The sequence below is a fragment of the Haematobia irritans genome, chromosome 3 (assembly GCF_050003625.1).
Source record: "Haematobia irritans isolate KBUSLIRL chromosome 3, ASM5000362v1, whole genome shotgun sequence".
NCBI lineage: Eukaryota > Metazoa > Arthropoda > Insecta > Diptera > Muscidae > Haematobia > Haematobia irritans.
Window position 1 is genome coordinate 105916739 of NC_134399.1, and position 19776 is coordinate 105936514.

At 30.3% G+C, this 19776-nt stretch overlaps 1 protein-coding gene across 1 annotated transcript in view; it reads left to right on the top strand.

Moving 5' to 3' along the window:
* The window catches only part of LOC142228883 (sex peptide receptor-like), a 99219-nt gene extending 91840 nt beyond the window's left edge, over positions 1-7379 (top strand). The window contains exon 4 of the mRNA XM_075299417.1: positions 6489-7379. Coding sequence (XP_075155532.1) covers positions 6489-7218 — 730 coding nt within the window. The 3' untranslated portion in view covers positions 7219-7379. The remainder of the gene's footprint in view (positions 1-6488) is intronic.
* The last annotated feature ends 12397 nt before the right edge of the window (positions 7380-19776 follow it).

Consider the following 19776-nt stretch of genomic DNA (forward strand, 5'->3'; position numbering starts at 1 on the left):
ATATAAACCGATCCCCCGATTTGGCTTGCGGAGCCTCTAAGAGAAGCAAATTTCATCCGATCAGGCTGAAATTTGGTACATGGTGCTGGTATATGACCATGCAAAAATTGGTCCATATCGGTCCATAATGTCCTCCGGAGCCTCTTGGAGGAGCAAAATTCATCCGATCCGGTTGAAATTTGGAACATGGTTTTAGAATGTGGTCTCTAACAAACATGCAAGAGTTGGTCCATATCGGTCCATAATTATATACAGCCCCCACATAAATCGTTCCCCAGATTTGATCTCCGGAGCCTCTTGGAAGAGAAAAATTCATCCGATCCGGTTGAAATTTGCAACGTGGTGTTAGTATAAAGCCGCTAATTTCCATGCCAAAGTTGGTCCATCTCGGTCTATAGTTATATACAGCCGATTCCCAATAACACAAAAATTGGTCCATATCGGTTCATATTCATGGTTGCCACTCGAGCCAAAAATAATATACCACAATTTTATTTTTATTTCTATAGAAAATTTTGTCAAAATTTTATTTCTATAGAAAATTTTGTCAACATTTTATTTCTATAGAAAATTTTATTTCTATAGAAAATTTTTCCAAATTTTACTTCTATAGAAAATGTTGTCAAAATTTTATTTTGTCAACATTTTATTTCTATAGAAACTTTAAACTTAATTATATAGGTACTTAATTATATACTATAGAAAATTTTGTCAAAATTTTATTTCTATAGAAAATTTTGTCAAAATTTTATTTCTATAGAAAATTTTTCCAAATTTTACTTCTATAGAAAATGTTGTCAAAATTTTATTTCTATAGAAACTTTAAACTTAATTATATACGTATTTAATCGGCCTTTTTTAGTTTAATATATACTACGTATGGACTACCTTGTAATTTAGAAGACGGTGTTAGGAAGTTTTAAGATACCTTGCCATCGACAAGTGTTACCGCAACCCAAGTAATTCGATTGTGGATGACAGTCTTCAGTAGAAGTTTCTACGCAATCCATGGTGGAGGGTACATAAGCTTCGGCCTGGCGGAACTTACGGCCGTATATACTTGTTCATTTTCAAGAAACAACCAATTCACGTTTTTTCCCCATCCGAAAACGAAAATTCCCTGCTTTATTTCCTTGTCTTTGCTCCAAAAATAAGAATCATAATAACATCTAGGCCTCTTTGGCCAGCTTTAATTAAATTCCTTGGTTTCTCTCTCTCTCTCTCTCTCTCTCTCTCTCTCTTTCTTTCTTTCCGTGGGCAGAAAATTCGATAGTCCTCGACTGAAGTGGAAGTACACACATCGTCACATAAACACTAGGATATACACACATACATATCACTGGGATAGAACAACAACTCCATTGGTAGTGTCTTAAATGTGGCATCACACGTACTTCTTCTATTTACATTCCAGACGCCTAAGCTTTCATAGGAAATGCTTGAATTTTATCCTCAAGTATAAAAGCTATGGTGTGAAATTCCATAGCTATTGTCATGAATATCGATGATGATGATGATGATGATAATGACTGAAGATGATTTCATTTCTATGTAAGATTCGCTGACGAAGGAATTTCTATACGATTGAGATACATTAACTAAACATGAATCGACATCAAATATTTTGATTTAGATTCTATTGAAATTGACAATGGGCTTACTGGAAATGTCCATCTATTGGTTTTTGTTTGAGATATGATTAAATTAATATGCTCAGCCTGTATACAGCTTCACGGACACCTGGTGCCACAGGGAAATCTATGTTTGAGAGCTTTGATAAATTATTTGTGAGAAATTCATTAGCTTAATTGTTATTATCATCAATAAAATAATAGGATTTTATATTTGTTAAGAGAATCTAAGATGACAGTTCATTAGTTCATGGAAGTTGAAGTTGTTTATAGGAACCTATCTACTTACTGTATAAACTTTGAATAGTCTTCTCATACTTTCCTTCTACTATGGGATTGTCAACTTTGTCGTTCTATTTATATTGCATTAGACTATTGGTTTGAGTCTCCGTTAGGTGTATACAGTGAAACCTCTCAAACTTGAACACTACTAATAGCGAACACCTTCCAAAAGTAGACACGTTTCATGCAATGTTTGCTATATTATCACATTAAAATTAACCTCTCATATGAATACACCACCCAAATGTGGACAAAATGTACGCGACCGTTGGTGTCCACGTTTCAGAGGTTTCACTGTATAGTATTATTGAATGCTATAAAATTTAATGCAAATGTAGCCATTTCTGTCCGCCTGAACTCCAAACAAGTATATACGGCCGTAAGTTCGGCCAGGCCGAAGCTTATGTACCCTCCACCATGGATTGCGTGGAAACTTCTTATAATCACTGCCATCAACAATCGAATTACTTGGGTTGCGGTAACGCTTGCCGATGGCAAGGTGTCTTAAACCTCCTAACACGGTCTTATAAATTGTAAATAAGTCCATACGTGGTATATATTAAATTAACAAAATTTTCTATAGAAATAAAATTTTAACAAAATTTTCTATAGAAATAAAATTTTAACAAAATTTTGCATAGGAATAAAATTTTAACAAAATTATCCATAAGAATAAAATTTTGACAAAATTTTCTATAGAAATAAAATTTTGACAAAATTTTCTATAGAAATAAAATTTTGACAAAATTTTCTATAAAAATAAAATTTTGACAAAATTTTCTATAGAAATAAAGTTTCGACAAAATTTTCTATAGAAAGGAAATTTTAACAAAATTTTCTATAGAAATAAAATTTTAACAAAATTTTCTATAGAAATAAAATTTTGACAAAATTTTCTATCGAAATAAAATTTTGATAGATTTTGACAAAATTTTCTATAGAAATAAAATTTTGACAAAATTTTCTATAGAAATAAAGTTTCGACAAAATTTTCTATAGAAATAAAATTTTAACAAAACTTTCTATAAAAATAAAATTTTGATAAAATTTTCTATAGAAATAAAATTTTGACAAAATTTTCTATAGAAATAAAATTTTGGTAGATTATTTTTGGCTCAAGTGGCAACCATGCTTATGAACCGATATGGACCAATTTTTGTGTGATTGGGGATCGGCTATATATAACTATAGACCGATATGGACCAATTTTGGCATGGTTGTTAGCGGCCGTACACTAACACCACGTTCCAAATTTGAACTGGATCGGATGATATTTGCTTCTCTTAGAGGCTCCGCAAGCCAAATCTGGGGATCGGTTTATATGGGGGCTATATATAATTATGGACCGATACGGACCAATTCTGGCACGGTTGTTAGAGACCATATACTAACACCATGTTCCAAATTTCAACCGGAGCGGATGAAATTTGCTTCTCTTAGAGGCTCCGAAAGCCAAATCTCTGTATCGCTTGCGGAGCCTCTAGAGAAGCGGATGAAATTTGCTTCTCTTTGACGCTCCGCAAGCCAAATCTGAGGATCGATTTATATGAGGGCTATATATAATTATGAACCGATGTGGACTAATTTTCGCGTAGTTGTTAGAGACCATACACCAACATCATGTACTAAATTTCAGCCGGATCGGATGAAATTTGTTTCTCTTTGAGCCTCCGCAAGCCAAATCTGAGGATCGGTCTATATGGGGGCTATATATAATTATGGGCCGTTGTGGACCAATTTTGGCATGGTTGTTAGAGACCATATACCAAAACCATGTACCAAATATCAGCCGGATCGGGTGAAATTTGCTTCTCTTTGAGGCTCCGCAAGCCAAATCTGGGGATCGGTTTATATGGGGGCTATATATAATTATGGACCGATGTGGACCAATTTTAGCACGGTTGTAAAAGACCATATACCAACACCATGTACCAAATTTCAGCCGGATCGGATGGAATTTACTTCTCTTTGAGGCTCCGAAAGTCCAATCTGGGGGTCGGTTTATATGGGGGCTATATATAATTGTGGACCGATGTAGACCAATTTTAGACCATTAGAGACCAATTTTAGACCATTAGAGACCATATACCACAACCATGTAGCAAATTTCAACCGGATCGGATGAAATATGCTTCTGTTAGAGGCTCCGCAAACCAAATCTGAGGGTCCGTTTATATGGAGGCTATACATAAAAGTGGACCGATATGGCCCAGTTGCAATACCATCCGACCTACATCAATAAGAACTACTTGTGCCAAGTTTCAAGTCGATAGCTTGTTTTGTTCGGAAGTTAGCGTGATTTCAACGGACGGACGGACGATCATGCTTAGATCGACTCAGAATTTCACCACGACCCAGAATATAAAGGGTGATACGGTCAAAATTTGGTCAAGGGAAAACGCATGTAAATCGGTGAAATCGTTTAGTTAAAAAATCAAATTAAATTTCTTTTTCAAGTTCAATTAGTATAAAATTTAGGAAAAATATTCAGTTAGGCTTTCGCTTTTCCAAATCCGAATTGCCGGGCCTCACGTTTGACACCTGCCATCAGATTTTGTACAGCCACCTTGTCCACCTTCTTCGCCGCAGAAAGCCAGTTTGCCTTGAACTGCTGCTCGTCCTGAGCAGTTTTTTTGGTCTTCTTTATGTTCCGCTTGACAATAGCCCAGTATTTCTCAATTGGGCGGAGCTCTGGCGTGTTGGGAGGGTTCTTGTCGTTGGGAACCACCTGTACGTTGTTGGCGGCGTACCACTCCATGGCCTTTTTACCGTAATGGCAAGATGCCAAATCCGGCCAAAACTGTACGGAACAACCGTGTTTCTTCAGGAAAGGCAGCAGACGTTTATTCAAACACTCTTTCACGTAAATTTCTTGGTTGACAGTCCCGGATGCTATGAAAATGCTGCTTTTCAAGTCACAGGTACAGATGGCTTGCCAAACCAGATATTTCTTTGCGAACTTTGACAGTTTTATGTGCTTGAAAATATCTGCTAACTTTCCCCTTCCTTTTGCCGTATAAAACTCCTGTCCCGGAAGCTGCTTGTAGTCGGCTTTGACGTGGGTTTCGTCGTCCATTACCACGCAGTCAAACTTCGTCAGCATCGTCGTGTACAGCTTCCGGGATCGCGCTTTGACCGTCTTATTTTGTTTATCATCGCGCTTTGGAGTCACTACCTTCTTGTAAGTCGATAGTTCGGCTCGATGCACGGTTGTAGACGATACACCCAGCTTATTTGCGGCATCTCGGAGAGAGAGGTTAGGGTTTCGCTTGAAACTACCGGCAACTCTCTTTGTCGTCTCAGCGGCTTCCGGTTTTCGATTTCCCCCGATCCAGACTTCCTGGCTGTCGAAAAACGTTCCCCAAACACTTTAATTACATTTGTAACGGGAGCCACCGTGGTGCAATGGTTAGCATGCCCGCCTTGCATACACAAGGTCGTGGGTTCGATTCCTGCTACGACCGAACACCAAAAAGTTTTTCAGCGGTGGATTATCCCACCTCAGTAATGCTGGTGACATTTCTGAGGGTTTCAAAGCTTCTCTAAGTGGTTTCACTGGAATGTGGAACGCCGTTCGGACTCGGCTATAAAAATGAGGTCCCTTGTCATTGAGCTTAACATGGAATCGGGCAGCACTCAGTGATAAGAGAGAAGTTCACCACTGTGGTATCACAATGGACTGAATAGTCTAAGTGAGCCTGATACATCGGGCTGCCACATAACCTAACCTAGCTCGGATTTTCGCGGTGCGCGAGCAAAATTTTGATACGCTGCTCTTCTTGCTTGGACGGCATTTTGACAACTGAAGAGTGAATTCCAAAATCAAAATAGGAGCAACATTCTACACACACACCTTCAAAATGAGGGGTGTTCAGGTTTTTTAAATGCAAAATTGAAAGAAATACGTCAAGTTTATATTGACCAAATTTTGACCGTATCACCCTTTATATACTTTATGGGGTCTTGGAGCAATATTTCGATGTGTTACAAACGGAATGACAAAGTTAATATCTTCATAGGTAAAACTTTTACATTTATCGTCGGTAAGCGAACTGGTTGAACTGATCTGCTTGGGAAAATATCTGTCATCAAACCCCCTTGAAATGTTCAAAGGAAACTATTATATTTGATTCATGGTGATGGGTATTTAAGACTCGGCCCGGCCGAACTTACTGCTGTATATACGTGTTTTTGTTAGTTTGCATTAACTAAGTTTTGCATTAATCTAAGATACATCAGTTTGGGTTTCGAAATAGAGCAAGATATTTAAACTGAAAGGTAAAATATAAAATAACACAAGTTCTTTATCTTCTTGCTCGGGAGGAGTCTCCTTTCAAACTCTTCGTAGCAGCGGGTTACTTGAAAATATATAAAACTTCGGTTCTACAGATGGAGATTACATCAGATTTAAGATTTATAATAACCATTTGTGTTTGAGTTGTATAACTTTTGAATAGTTTCTCCTCAAGTTTTATTATTATTATGTCTAATATTTTGTTTATATAGTTGTTTTTTTTTTTTTTTTTTTTATATAATATCCTAATGTGACTCTGCCTCTATTGTCTTTCTTTGCAGATATATTTACGTATGCCATGCCCCCATGGCAAGAACTTGGTGTACAATACCCAGAGTAAAACGTTGCACTCTTTACATAGCCATTGCAGCATTTCTACATCAAAGCACTCGAATGATTGATCGCACCTTTGAAACACTGACAATTGAATGGAATGGGGAAATGGTCGAGGTATGCCATATAGAAACCGCACCTTGGGTCCAAGAGGTAATCGGTGAAGATCTCTATTTCTCCATGTTCTTCATCTTTCGAGTGTTCTTTGTGAATCTACTACCCTGTGTTATGTTGGTCACCCTCAATATTCTCCTATTTACGGCCATGCGTAAAGCCCAGGAGAGAAGAAAGCTGCTAGTGAGTGAAAACCGCAAGAAAGAATGTAAGAAGTTGCGGGAAAGTAATTGCACTACCCTGATGTTGATTGTAGTCGTATCGGTGTTTCTCGCTGTGGAGATACCCATTGCCGTTGTGACGGTAATGCACATAGTCTCCTCGTTGGCCTACCAATTTCTGGACTACAGTATTGCCAATGTGTTTGTGACGGCCACTAATTTTGCTCTTGTCGTCAGCTATCCCATTAATTTCGGCATTTATTGTGGCATGTCACGACAGTTCCGAGAAACATTTAAGACCATATTCTTGGGTCGTATGATGGGGAAAAAGGAAAATTCGTCACGTTACTCGATTGTCAATGGACCACGTACATGCACCAACACTAATGAGACTGTCCTCTAGTAAAGGTTTCTCCTAATGCCGTTTCGCAAAAGTTGGCATCGACGGAGACGGCATTCCAGTTACTGCAGCAGCATTACAGAAATTGCAGTACGAGGCTCTGGTGGGGGAGTTGGTGGTAATGGTGATGGTGGTGGTGGTGGTGGTGGTGGTGGAACATATGCTAGCACCAGCCTAAGTAGTCGTAGCAAAACTACAACAGCAACAACAAGTACTGGAAGTACATCGTACGCTTTGAGCAGTATTGGTGGTAGTAGTTCTGTGGCACGTCACAGTGTGGGCAACATTGATGGCTTGACGGTTACATCAACGAATGTTGGCCCTCTGAGGCGTTGCAGCGAACAGCCTCAACATTTTGTTGTGATGGATATTATCAACGAAGATAAGGTGGAAGTTTAGTAAATTTCCATTTTCTTCTTTGTTTTCCAATTCTGTTTGATTTTTTCTTTTGTTTGTATGTAAGTGTATAGAGTAAGCTACCTATTACTATGATTTCTAAATTAATATTTAGTAAGTGTACCTAAACTAAGATCATTTAAAAATAGACTAAGTCTATAAGTGGCTTTAAAAAAAAACAAAAACTTAGTGATGTACGATTTTTGTTGTATATAAAATAAATTAAGCAGACTATGTAATAGCTATGTCCAACAAATGTAAATCTGTAACGAGGTGTGATTTGTAACTTTGTTTGTGCTAGGGATACAAAAGTCGAATTTCGACCTATTGCTAATCTATGTTTTCTTCAAAAAAGTCTAAGTCATCATTTTATAATCTTCAAATTTTAAAAATCAACTTTTGATATATTTTTTTTTTAATCTAGTCAACTTAAATTGAAAAAATCGAACAGTTGACATGGAATTTACAGTTCAATATGATAAAAATATTTCTGTGGTAACTCTGAGACGATATCATTTATTCCAAATTATTCCTTGTCTGATTTTTTGATAATGGAATTAAAGTTCTTCGACTTGCTTCAAGATTGGTTGTTTATCGGTTATTAAGAAAATTCTACATTAAAAATTATTTATCAGTTGTGTCAATCTTCTTGCTATGTTTATATTTTGCAATCCCCACTACCATTTGCTACAACCAATCTGTATTCTCTGTGTAGGTATTTAATTTTGTGATCTCGGAATGGTATAGAAACTTTTTGATTTTTTTAATGTCGAAATACCATATGCTTCGTAATTATGACTTACCGTAATTGGACAGTTGCGATTACGAGACATCAGTTTTTATTCATACCCAATGACTGTAAGATCTGAACGCAGTAGTCCTTATCGGATTTGTCTGAAATATAAAAGAATACAATGTTTAAAAAATCGAAAATATTACATTTAGAATGTCGAAATAAAATTATCTATATTTTCTCAAAAAAATTAACCTAAATATCAGGGTTGCCATTTGGTTCGATCACATCGGTATTTTTTTTTAAATTTTCTATAGAAATAAAATTTTGACAAAATTTTCTGTAGAAATAAAATTTTGACAAAAATTTTGATAGAATTAAAATTTTAACAGTATTTTCTATAGAAATAAAATTTTCACAGAATTTGGTACAGAAATAAACTTAAAAAAAATTATGTACGAGTATATGGGAAGAAAATTTTTTAGTTATAGGAAGAAAATTTTTAATTATTTTATATAGAAATAACTATCTATAGAAATAAAAGTTTGACAAATTTTCTATAGAAGTAAAATATTGACTAAATTTTGGCTAAATTTTCTATAGCACTGTAATTTTGACAAAATTCCCTAAAGAAATGAAATTTTGACAAAATTTTCTATAGAAATGAAATATTGACAAAAATTTTTAATGAACTAAAATTTTAATAAATTTTTCTACAGAAATAACATTTTGACAAAATTTTCTACAGAAATCAAATTTTGACAAAATTTTCTACAGAAATCAAATTTTGACGACATTTTCTGTAGAAGTAAAATTGTGACAAAATTTTCTATAGAAATCAAATTTTGACGACATTTTCTATAGAAATAAAATTTTGACAACAATATCTATAGAAAGAAAATTTTAACAGTATTTTCTTTATACATAATTTTTTTCCCAAAATTTTGTACAGAAACAAACTTAAAAAAATTTATGTGGGAAGAAAATTTTGTAATTATAGGAAGAAAATTTTTTATAGGAAGAAATATTGACAACATTTTGGCTAAATTTTCTATAGAACTGTAATTTTGACAAAATTTCCTAAAGAAATGAAATATTGACAAACATTTTTTAATGAACTAAAATTTTAATAAATTTTTCTACAGAAATTACATTTTGACAAAATTTTCTACAGAGATAAAATTCTGTCAAAATTTTCTATAGAGATCAAAATTTGACGACATTTGCTACAGAATTAAACTTGTGACAAAATTTTTTATAGAAATAAAATTTTGACAAAATTTATGTAGAAATGAAACTTTGACAAAAATTTCTATAGAAATAAAATTTTCCCAAAATTTTGCACAGAAATAAACTTAAAAAAAATATGACGGAAGAAAATTTTGTAATTATAGCAAGAAAATTTTGTAATTATTTTATATAGATATAACTATCTATAGAAATAAAAGTTTGCAAATTTTCTATAGAAATAAAATATTGGCAAAATTTTGGCTAAATTTTCTATAGAAATCAAATTTTGACGACATTTGCTATAGAAGTAAAATTGTGACAATTTTTTTTATAGAAATAAAATTTGACAAAATTTTCTATAGAAATAAAATTTGACAAAATTTTCTATAGAAATAAAATGTTGACAAAATTTTTTATCGAAATAAAATTTTGACAATATTTTCTATATAAATAAAATTTTGACAAAACTTTCTATAGAAATAAAATTTTGACAAAATTTTCTACAGAAATAAAATTTTGACAACATTTTCTATAGAAATAACATTTTGACAAAATTTTATATAGAAATACAATTTTGACAAAATTTTCTATAGAAATAAAATTTTGACAAAATTTTCTATAGAAATAAAATTTTGACAAAATTTTCTATAGGAATAAAATTTTGACAAAATTTTCTATAGAGATAAAATGTTGGCAAAAATTTCGATAGAAATAAAATTTTAACAGTATTTTCTATAAAAATAAAATTTTTACAAAATTTTGTACCGAAATAAACTTAAAAAAAAATATGTACGAGTATATGGGAAGAAAATTTTGTAATTATATGAAGAAAATTTTGTAATTATTTCATATAGAAATAACTATCAATAGAAATAAAAGTTTGAAAAATTTTCTATAGAAATAATATATTGACAAAATTTTCGCTAAATTTTCTATAGAGCTGTAATTTTGACAAAATTTTGTATAGAAATTAAATTTTGACAACATTTTCTACAGAAATTAAATATTGACAAAATTTTTTAATGAACTTAAATTTTAATAAATGTTTCTACAGAAATAAAATTTTGTCAAAATTTTCTATAGAAATCAAATTTTGAATAGCAAATAGAAGTAAAATTTTGACAAATTTTTTTATAGAAATAAAATTGTGACAAAATTTTCTGTAGAAATAAAATTTTGACAAAAATTTCTATAGAAATAAAATTGTGACAAAATTTTCTGTAGATATAAAATTTTGACAAAAATTTCTATAGAAATAAAATTTTAACAGTATTTTCTATGGAAATAAAATTTTCCCAACATTTTGTACAGAAGTAAACTTAAAAAAAAAAATTATGTCGGAAGAAAATTTTGTAATTATAGGAAGAAAATTTTGTAATTATTTCATATAGAAATAACTATCTATAGAAATAAAAGTTTGACAAATTTTCTATAGAAATAAAATATTTGCAAAATTTTGGCTTAATTTTCTTTAGAACTGTAATTTTGATAAAATTTCCTAAAGAAATGAAATTTTGACAAAATTTTGTATAGAAATTAAATTTTGACAAAATTTTCTACACAAATGAAATATTAACAAAAATTTTTGATGAACTAAAATTTTAATAAATTTTTCTAAAGAAATAACATTTTGACAAAATTTCCTAAAGAAGTAAAATTTTGTCAAAATTTTCTATAGAAATCAAATTTTGTCAAAATTTTCTATAGATATAAAATTTTGACGACATTTTCTGTAGAAGTAAAATTGTGACAAAATTTTCTATAGAAATAAAATTTTAACAGTATTTTCTATATAAATATTTTTTTTTTCCAAAATTTTGTACAGAAACAAACTTAAAAAAAATTGTAATTATATGAAGAAAATTTTGTAATTATTTTATATAGAAAAAACTATCTATAGAAATGAAAGTTTGAAAAATTTTATATAGAAATAAAATATTGACAAAATTTGGCTAAATTTTCTATAGAAATAAAATATTGACAAAATTTGGCTAAATTTTCTATAGAACTTTAATTTTGACAAAATTTCCTAAAGAAATTAAATTTTGAAAAAATTTTCTATAGAAATGAAATTTTGACAACATTTTCTACAGAAATGAATGAATTTTAATAAATTTTTCTACAGAAATAACATTTTCACAAAATTGTTTATAGAAATCAAATTTAGAGGACATTTTCTGTTGAAGTAAAATTGTGACAAAATTTTCTATAGAAATAAAATTTTGACAAATTTTCTATAGAAATAAATTTTTCCCAAAATTTTGTACAGTAATAAAATATTGACAAAATTTTCTATAGAAACAAAATTTTGACGAAAATTGCTATAGGAATAAAATTTTGACAAAATTTTCTATAGAAATAAAATTTTGACAAAACTTTCCATAGAAATAAAATTTTGACAAAATTTTCTATAGAAATAAAATTTTGACAAAATTTTCTATATAATTAAAATTTTGACAAAATTTTCTATATAAATAAAATTTTGACAAAATTTTCTATAGAAATAAAATTTTGACAAAATTTTGTATAAGAATAAAATTTTCCCAAAATTTTGTACAGAAATAAAATATTGACAAAAATTGCTATAGGAATAAAATTTTGACAAAATTTTCTATAGAAATAAAATTTTGACAAAACTTTCCATAGAAATAAAATTTTGACACAATTTGCTATAGAAATAAAATTTTGACAAAATTTTCTGTAGAAATAAAATTTTGGTAAAATTGTCTATAGAAATAAAGTTTTGACAAAAATTGCGATAGAAAAAAAAAAATAACAGAATTTGACAACATTTGCTATCAAAGGAAAATGTAAATGTAAAATATGTTATGAAATGGGAATGTTATATGTCTTAAAGGGCACAAACGTCCAAAAATGTAGCTTTTTAAGTTTTCAAAAAATTAAAATTGGACATTTCCAACTTTTTTAAAACGACTTTTAATTCTCAATGTAATATCATGTATATCATTTCCATTGGCTAAACAGAAACCTTCAAATTTCCTGAAAAACTTTAATTTAAGCATAGACAATATGAGAACAAACGGTAGATTTTAACGGATTGCATTTTTCAAGATCGTCGGAATTTTGGGAAAACCGAGTTAAATGGACTATGCGACATTTAATGTTGCTCAAAATCGACTAATCGATTTTTCATACTCAGAAAAAATTTTTTTCTGATTGAAAAAATTCCTACAATTTTATTTTTGATTCACCTTATCATATTTAGGAATGTCTTAACTTTGGTTAAAAAAAAAAAATTAACCAAATGAAGAAAATGATGATTACAAAGGTTGATTTCAACCAAAAACTTTCTTGCCAATGGACTAATCTACATTGTGAAAATCAAGTCAAATGAATTCGGCTTTTTAATGGTGGTCAACATTGTATAATCTCCTTTCAATAGTGACCAAAAGCGACCAATACAACTTTAACAAAAAATTTAGAACGTAGATTTGTTTTAAAGTCGACTATTTCAAAAGAAAAGAAAATAAAATAAAAATGTCGAAATTTTCATATTTTTTAAAACATCGAAAAATTGTCTTTTTGGTTCTCATTATAATCCCGAATTGAGTTTGATATGAAACGGGAATGTGTTGTAGCTGAAAATACACAAAAGTCGAATAATATGCTTTTTCAAATTTAAAAGTCTGAAAGTTCATAAGTCGACATTTAAACATTCGATTAGTCGAAAGTCGACTTTTTAAAATTTTTAAAGAATCTATAAGTTGATACCGTGGTGCAATGGTTAGCATGCCCGCCTTGCATACACAAGGTCGTGGGTTCGTTTCCTGCTTCGACCGAACACCAAAAAAGTTTTTCAGCAGTGGATTATTTCACCTCAGTAGTGCTGGTGACATTTCTGAGGGTTTCAAAGCTTCTCTAAGTGGTTTCACTGCAATGTGGAACGCCGTTCGGACTCGGCTATAAAAAGAAGGTCCCTTGTCATTGAGATTAACATGGAATCGGGCAGCACTCAGTGATAAGAGAGAAGTTCACCAATGTGGTATCACAATGGACTGAATAGTCTAAGTGAGCCTGATACATCGGGCTACCACCTAACCTAATTCTCAGCTCGGAATCAATAAAAAAATCATTCGTATAAACAAAATCTTTGGAACAGGGCATGTTTGTTTTTCAGTGCGACTAATTCAACTTTAAGTAGCTTGGAAAAAGTCGGGAGGTTCAAAAATCGACTAATGTACCGTATTCGGAAATATTTTTTTTTCAAATTTTTTACAAATCTAAAATTTTAATATTTCAAAAGGTCGAAAAATCGACGTTTTAATGAATTTTTTTATTGGTTAATAACAACTAAATTTATGTCATTTTTGTATGAATGACTTTTGTTATATGCAGTAATCGAAAATCGTTTTTAAAAATTTAAATTTAACATCCCAGCAAAAAATGTGGAAGTTCTTCTTAAGGCGCAACTTTAAAAGAACTTCAAGCGGGCTGCCACCTAACCTAATTCTCAGCTCGGAATCAATAAAAAAATCATTCGTCTAAAGACAAAATCTTTGGAACAGGGCATGTTTTTTTTTCAGTGCGACTAATTCAACTTTAAGTAGCTTGGAAAAAGTCGGGAGGTCCAAAAATCGACTTTTATAATGTACCGTAATCGGAAATAATTTTTTTTTTTTTCAAATTTTTTACAAATCTAAAATTTTAATATTTGAAAAGGTCGAAAAATCGACGATTTAATGAAATTTTTTATTGGTTAATAACAACTAAATTTATGTCATTTTTGTATGAATGACTTTTGTTATATGCAGTAATCGAAAACTAAAAAAAAAAAAATAAAATTAAAATTTAAAAATCTAAAATTTAACATCCAAGCAAAGAAATTTGGAAGTTCTTCTCAAGCCGCAACTTTAAAAGAACTTCAAAAAAATGGTCTCCCAAAGATGTTCTTTATTTTAACAGCAGCAGGAATTTCATTTGAGTCTATTTTTTTATAACCCGCTTTTTCATATTTTAATGGGAAATTTATATTTATTCGTTTCTAATAGGTTAAAAACATCCCAGCAAAAAAAATTGGAAGTTGTTCCACAAACATTTCTTTTAAAGCCCATCCCAGAATCCCCCATCGAGTTTTTTCAAATTCCGATGCAGTCCTTTTGGACAAGTCCACAAACATTTCTTCTAAAGCGCACCGTGGGATCATCCAATAATTTTTTCCACTTCCGATGCAGCCCTTTTGGACAAGTGCACAAACATTTCTTCTAAAGCGCATCTTGGGATCCCCCAATGATTTTTTTCTACTTCCGATGCAGTCCTTGTGGACAAGTATTAGAAAGAACGCAATCAGGCTATTTTAAGTGCAAATTTTGTATAATTAAATTTTACAAAAAAAAAACAAAAAACTAATAAAAAACTAAAAAAAAAATAGAAATTGATAAAAAAAGTAAAAAAAATAATAAAAAAATCATCCCCGCTGGGATTTGAACCTGTGCCGTTTGACTTTTTCGCTTCCATCGAAATTCTTTTGAGAAGGTTTTGCAAATTACGAGAATTTTTAATTTTTTGTTGATTTTTAATGGAAAAAATATATTTATACGAAAATATATGTCGAAAATAAAAAATAAAAACGATGCATGACATAAAAAAAAAATAATTTTTTAGAAAAATATTTGATAAAAAAAATTGCCGCTGGTGAGATTTGAACCTGCGTTTCTTATTTTTTCGTTTATACTAATAAAGAACATCTCGAGAAGCAATTACAATGTTATTCCTTGGTGTCGTATTACGATCATATCACAAACATTTGAATTGACCTTTCGACGCTTTATGTTCAATGGCGTTTGTGGCTGAGTGTGCTAAGGCGTTCTGTTATGGTGCCAGCAAACCCAGGTTCAGCCTATGGTCGGAGCGAAAAAGTTTTTCAAATTGTAAAAATTAGATAATAGGAAAATAATTGTGTAATAAAACATATTGATGAAAAAAAGTGAAATTGGTTGAAAAAAAAATTTTTCGCTTTTTAAATTTCTTCATTCAAATTAACTTCCAGGGCACAACTTCTAAAGCAATGCAAAGGATCCAAAAAGGGAGTACTTCCGTCCTATGACAAGCCCATGTAAAATTCATTGGAGATGATCCAAGTTTGCACTACTTCCGGATCACAGATTGGGGATCCAAACTACTTTTTTGGAAGCTCTTTTTTTCCTGGGATGTTAATAATTAATAAAATGTCACAAATTATTTAAATTTAGCCGAAAAAAATGTTAAATTGTTTCTAGAAAAATTGCGAATTTTAGAAAATACATATTTGATGACAAACATTCCAGACAAGCGTTGTAATGTATTAAAAATTATAGACATTTTTAAAATTTATTTGTCAAAATATTAAAAAAAAATTCTTAATTCACATCCAAAACACTGAATTCACCTCACACCGTAAAAAGTGATGCACATTCAGTGAAGCGACTGTTGAAGTGTTGGACATCCATCCTATGACAATCCCATGTTAAATTTATCGCTTCTGTGTTAATTTGGCACCACTTCCGGATCCAAAAAGAATATTTTCACTACTTTTTTGGCGACGCTTTTTTGCTGGGATTTTCAATGTTTGAAAAAGTCGAAAAATCGACGGAAATTTTTATTGATCTATTCCAACTAAACTTACGTCATTTTTGTATGAATGATGCCAATAGTCTTATTTACCCAGCAAAAAACATTGGAAGTTCTTCCAAAGCCACAACTTTAAAAGCACTTCCCGAAGATGCACTCCCAATGATGTTCTTTATTTTAACTACACAGGAAGTTCTTTTAATTCAATTATTTATAACTTGATTTGTTTATACTTTTAATGGGTAATTTTAACTTTTTTTGTTTCAAATAGGTCAAAAACAGAATAAGAATTCATAAAATGGTACAAATCATTTAAATTTTGTTGAAAAAATGCTAAATTAAATAAAAAAAAATTTGGCACCACTTCCGATTCCAAAAAGAGCATTTTCATTATTTTTTTGGCGACGCTTATTTTGCTGGGTAATTAAGAGTTACAGTTTTAGATATTCTTCCAAAAATTACAGAACTTAATTTATATCCATGACAACTAAATTAATTAAATAAAGTTTTAATTATTTTATATAAATTCAATTAATTTGCAAACTTCTCCATGATAATGGATTAATTGTTTAAAGGTTTTTCCAACAAAAATATATCTGGTAACACTTTCCATGCCATAGAAAGCTTTAGGTTATAATTCAATTAATATTTATAAATCGTATTAAAATTTAAATTGTGTCACATATGAGTATTAATTTAAATTTTGCCAAAGTTATGTAGATATATTTATAAAATAATTATTATATACCATATATGAAGGTAAAACCCAAGGATTTGTTTTATGTAAATATGTACAAATATAAATACCTGCATACACATATTAAGTGTTATTAAGCATAGAGAAATAAAAATTTATATAAATGTGAAATTTTAACCAAAAGCCTACATAAGCTCTTAATGCTAATTGTTTATATACGCTTCATTGTTCTTTTAGATACTTGAAGTGACTAAAATTAAGTTTCAAATGACCATTCAATGATAGTGTATGTGTGTGTGAGTGTGTGTAATTTTTATATGTACATGAACATATTACGAAAACCATATTTCCATTGAAATAAATGTACAATTATTTAAGTAGAAAATAAGCAAATCAAATAACAATAATTCCAATTTTATTTGGCAACAAATACACATATATATTTTCACAATAATAATTGTCCACATAATAAAATAATCGAATCATTGATTTTATTGTAGATATCTATGTAATTAAGATAAATGTATATAGACTTTACAAATAACAATTATTTTTTAATATTTAATTTATTTTTTTTTTTTTGTCAAATAAAAAACAGATATTAATTAAATGTCTACCACAATATAACACACGTGTTTTTTTAATATAAAAACATTCATATGTTTTCGATGGACAATGTTCTTAAACTAACAAGAGCCCCATAGTTTAAGAGCATAACAACAAAATCCGATTTAATAATAAAGCCTTTCGATCCATCGCTTCAAACACATTGACATTGATAAAAACCAAATGAAATTGTTTCATAAATTTATACAAAAAACAAGTAAATAATTAATTAAAATTTAATTCAATCATCACCAACAAACATGCGAACTAAGAGTTTTTATAGCCAGCTGTTTGTTGAATATGTTGTTTTTTTTCCACTTTTGAACAGATATTCGCATTTAAGCTGGATGTATTTTATAAAAAAAGATACTAGATTAACAAAAAAAGAAACATAGCACATCAATTATATTATAATTACATATTTTATATACATTTATTGAGTACTTATAAATACATTAAGTGTTGGTTCTTTTTTTTTTTTTTTTTTTTTGATAATCCTGTAAGATAATTAAATAATGTATTTTCGAATTTATTATCCAACCAAAATAAAAATTTAAATGGAGGTTGCGAATTGTAAACGTAGAGTATTCCCATAAATGCGTTCATTGTTGGTAATATCATGCAATTATATGTAAAATATTTTTTATTTTTTCCATAATTTGTATACAGTAAGATGATTTTCATCTTAAGTCATTATATTGTTAAGTCAATAATAATTATTATTTATGTAAACTGTTACAAATGTGTAATAATAATAATTCCAGATACAGAATAAAGAATATATTAAATTACACCAAAAATTTATTTGAGATTGTTTTTTTTTTTTTTTTTTTTTTAGAGGAGCCAATGTAAGTACACAAACTGGGAGGTGTTTCTGGGCAGATTAAGATTTATAGAAAATTTTGTTCAAGAATATTCCTTATACGCCTTCGAAAAATAGCTTCAATAATACCATGTATCTAATAAATATGGGAGAAAATTACGCTGATCCGAACTTATATGCATTTCACGCAAAGAAACTCCTAATAAAGCAAGAAGGGAAAGTCTAAAGTCGGGCGGGGCCGATTATATTATACCCTGCACCACTTTGTAGATCTAAATTTTCGATACCAAAATATGGACCGATACTCACCATTTTCGGCACACCTCTTTATGGTCCTAAAATACCTCTAGATTTCCAATTTCAGACAAATTGGATAAAAACTACGGTTTCTATAAGCCCAAGACCCCAAATCGGGAGGCCCTGGACCGATATAGCCCATCTTCGAACTTGACCTGCCTGCAGACCAAAGACGAGCTTGTGCAAAATTTCAGTACGATTGCTTCATTATTGAAGACTGTAGCGTGATTACAACAGACAGACGGACAGACGAACATCGTTATATCGTCTTAGAATTTCTCCCTGATCAAGAATATATATACTTTATATAGTCGGAAATCGATATTTCGATGTGTTACAAACGGAATGACAAACCTATTATACCCCCGTCACCATTCTATGGTGGTGGGTATAATAACTTATAATACCCTCGCTCGATATATATGTATTAGATGTTTAGGAAAATTAGAGTCATTCTTACAACTTTTCGACTAAGCAGTGGCGATTTTACAAGGAAACTGTTAGTATTTTGACCATTTTTTGTCGAAATCAGAAAAACATATATATGGGAGCTAAATCTAAATCTGAACCGATTTCAACCAAATTGGCACGCATAGCTATAATGCTAATTCTACTCCCTGTGCAAAATTTCAACTAAATCGGAGCAAAAGATTGGCCACTGTGGTCATATAAGTGTAAATCGGGCGAAAGCTATATATGGGATCTATATCTAAATCTGAACCGATTTCAACCAAATTTGGCACGCATAGCTACACAAAAAAAAAAAATTCACGAAAAATTTTCCAATTAACATTTTAATTGAGTTTTAAAAAAATATTAAATTAAATTTTTAATTGAATCAACAAATTTTTTAATTGAAACAAAAATCAATCACAAAAATTAATAGTATCAATTAATTTTTTAATTGGATCAATTAATTTTTTAATTGACCTTCAATTAAGTTTAATTGATACTATCATTTCTGTGATTGAAGACATTTCAATTAAAAAATAAATTGGATCAATTAATTTCGTGATTGATTCAGGAAAAAAAATTGTTGTGTGTACAATGCTAATTCTACTCCCTATGCAAAATTTCAATTAAGTCGGAGTGAAAGATTGGATTGATTTGGTTGAAATCGGTTCAGATTTAGATATAGCCCCCATATATATATATATATATATATATATATATATATATATATATATATATATATATATATATATATATATA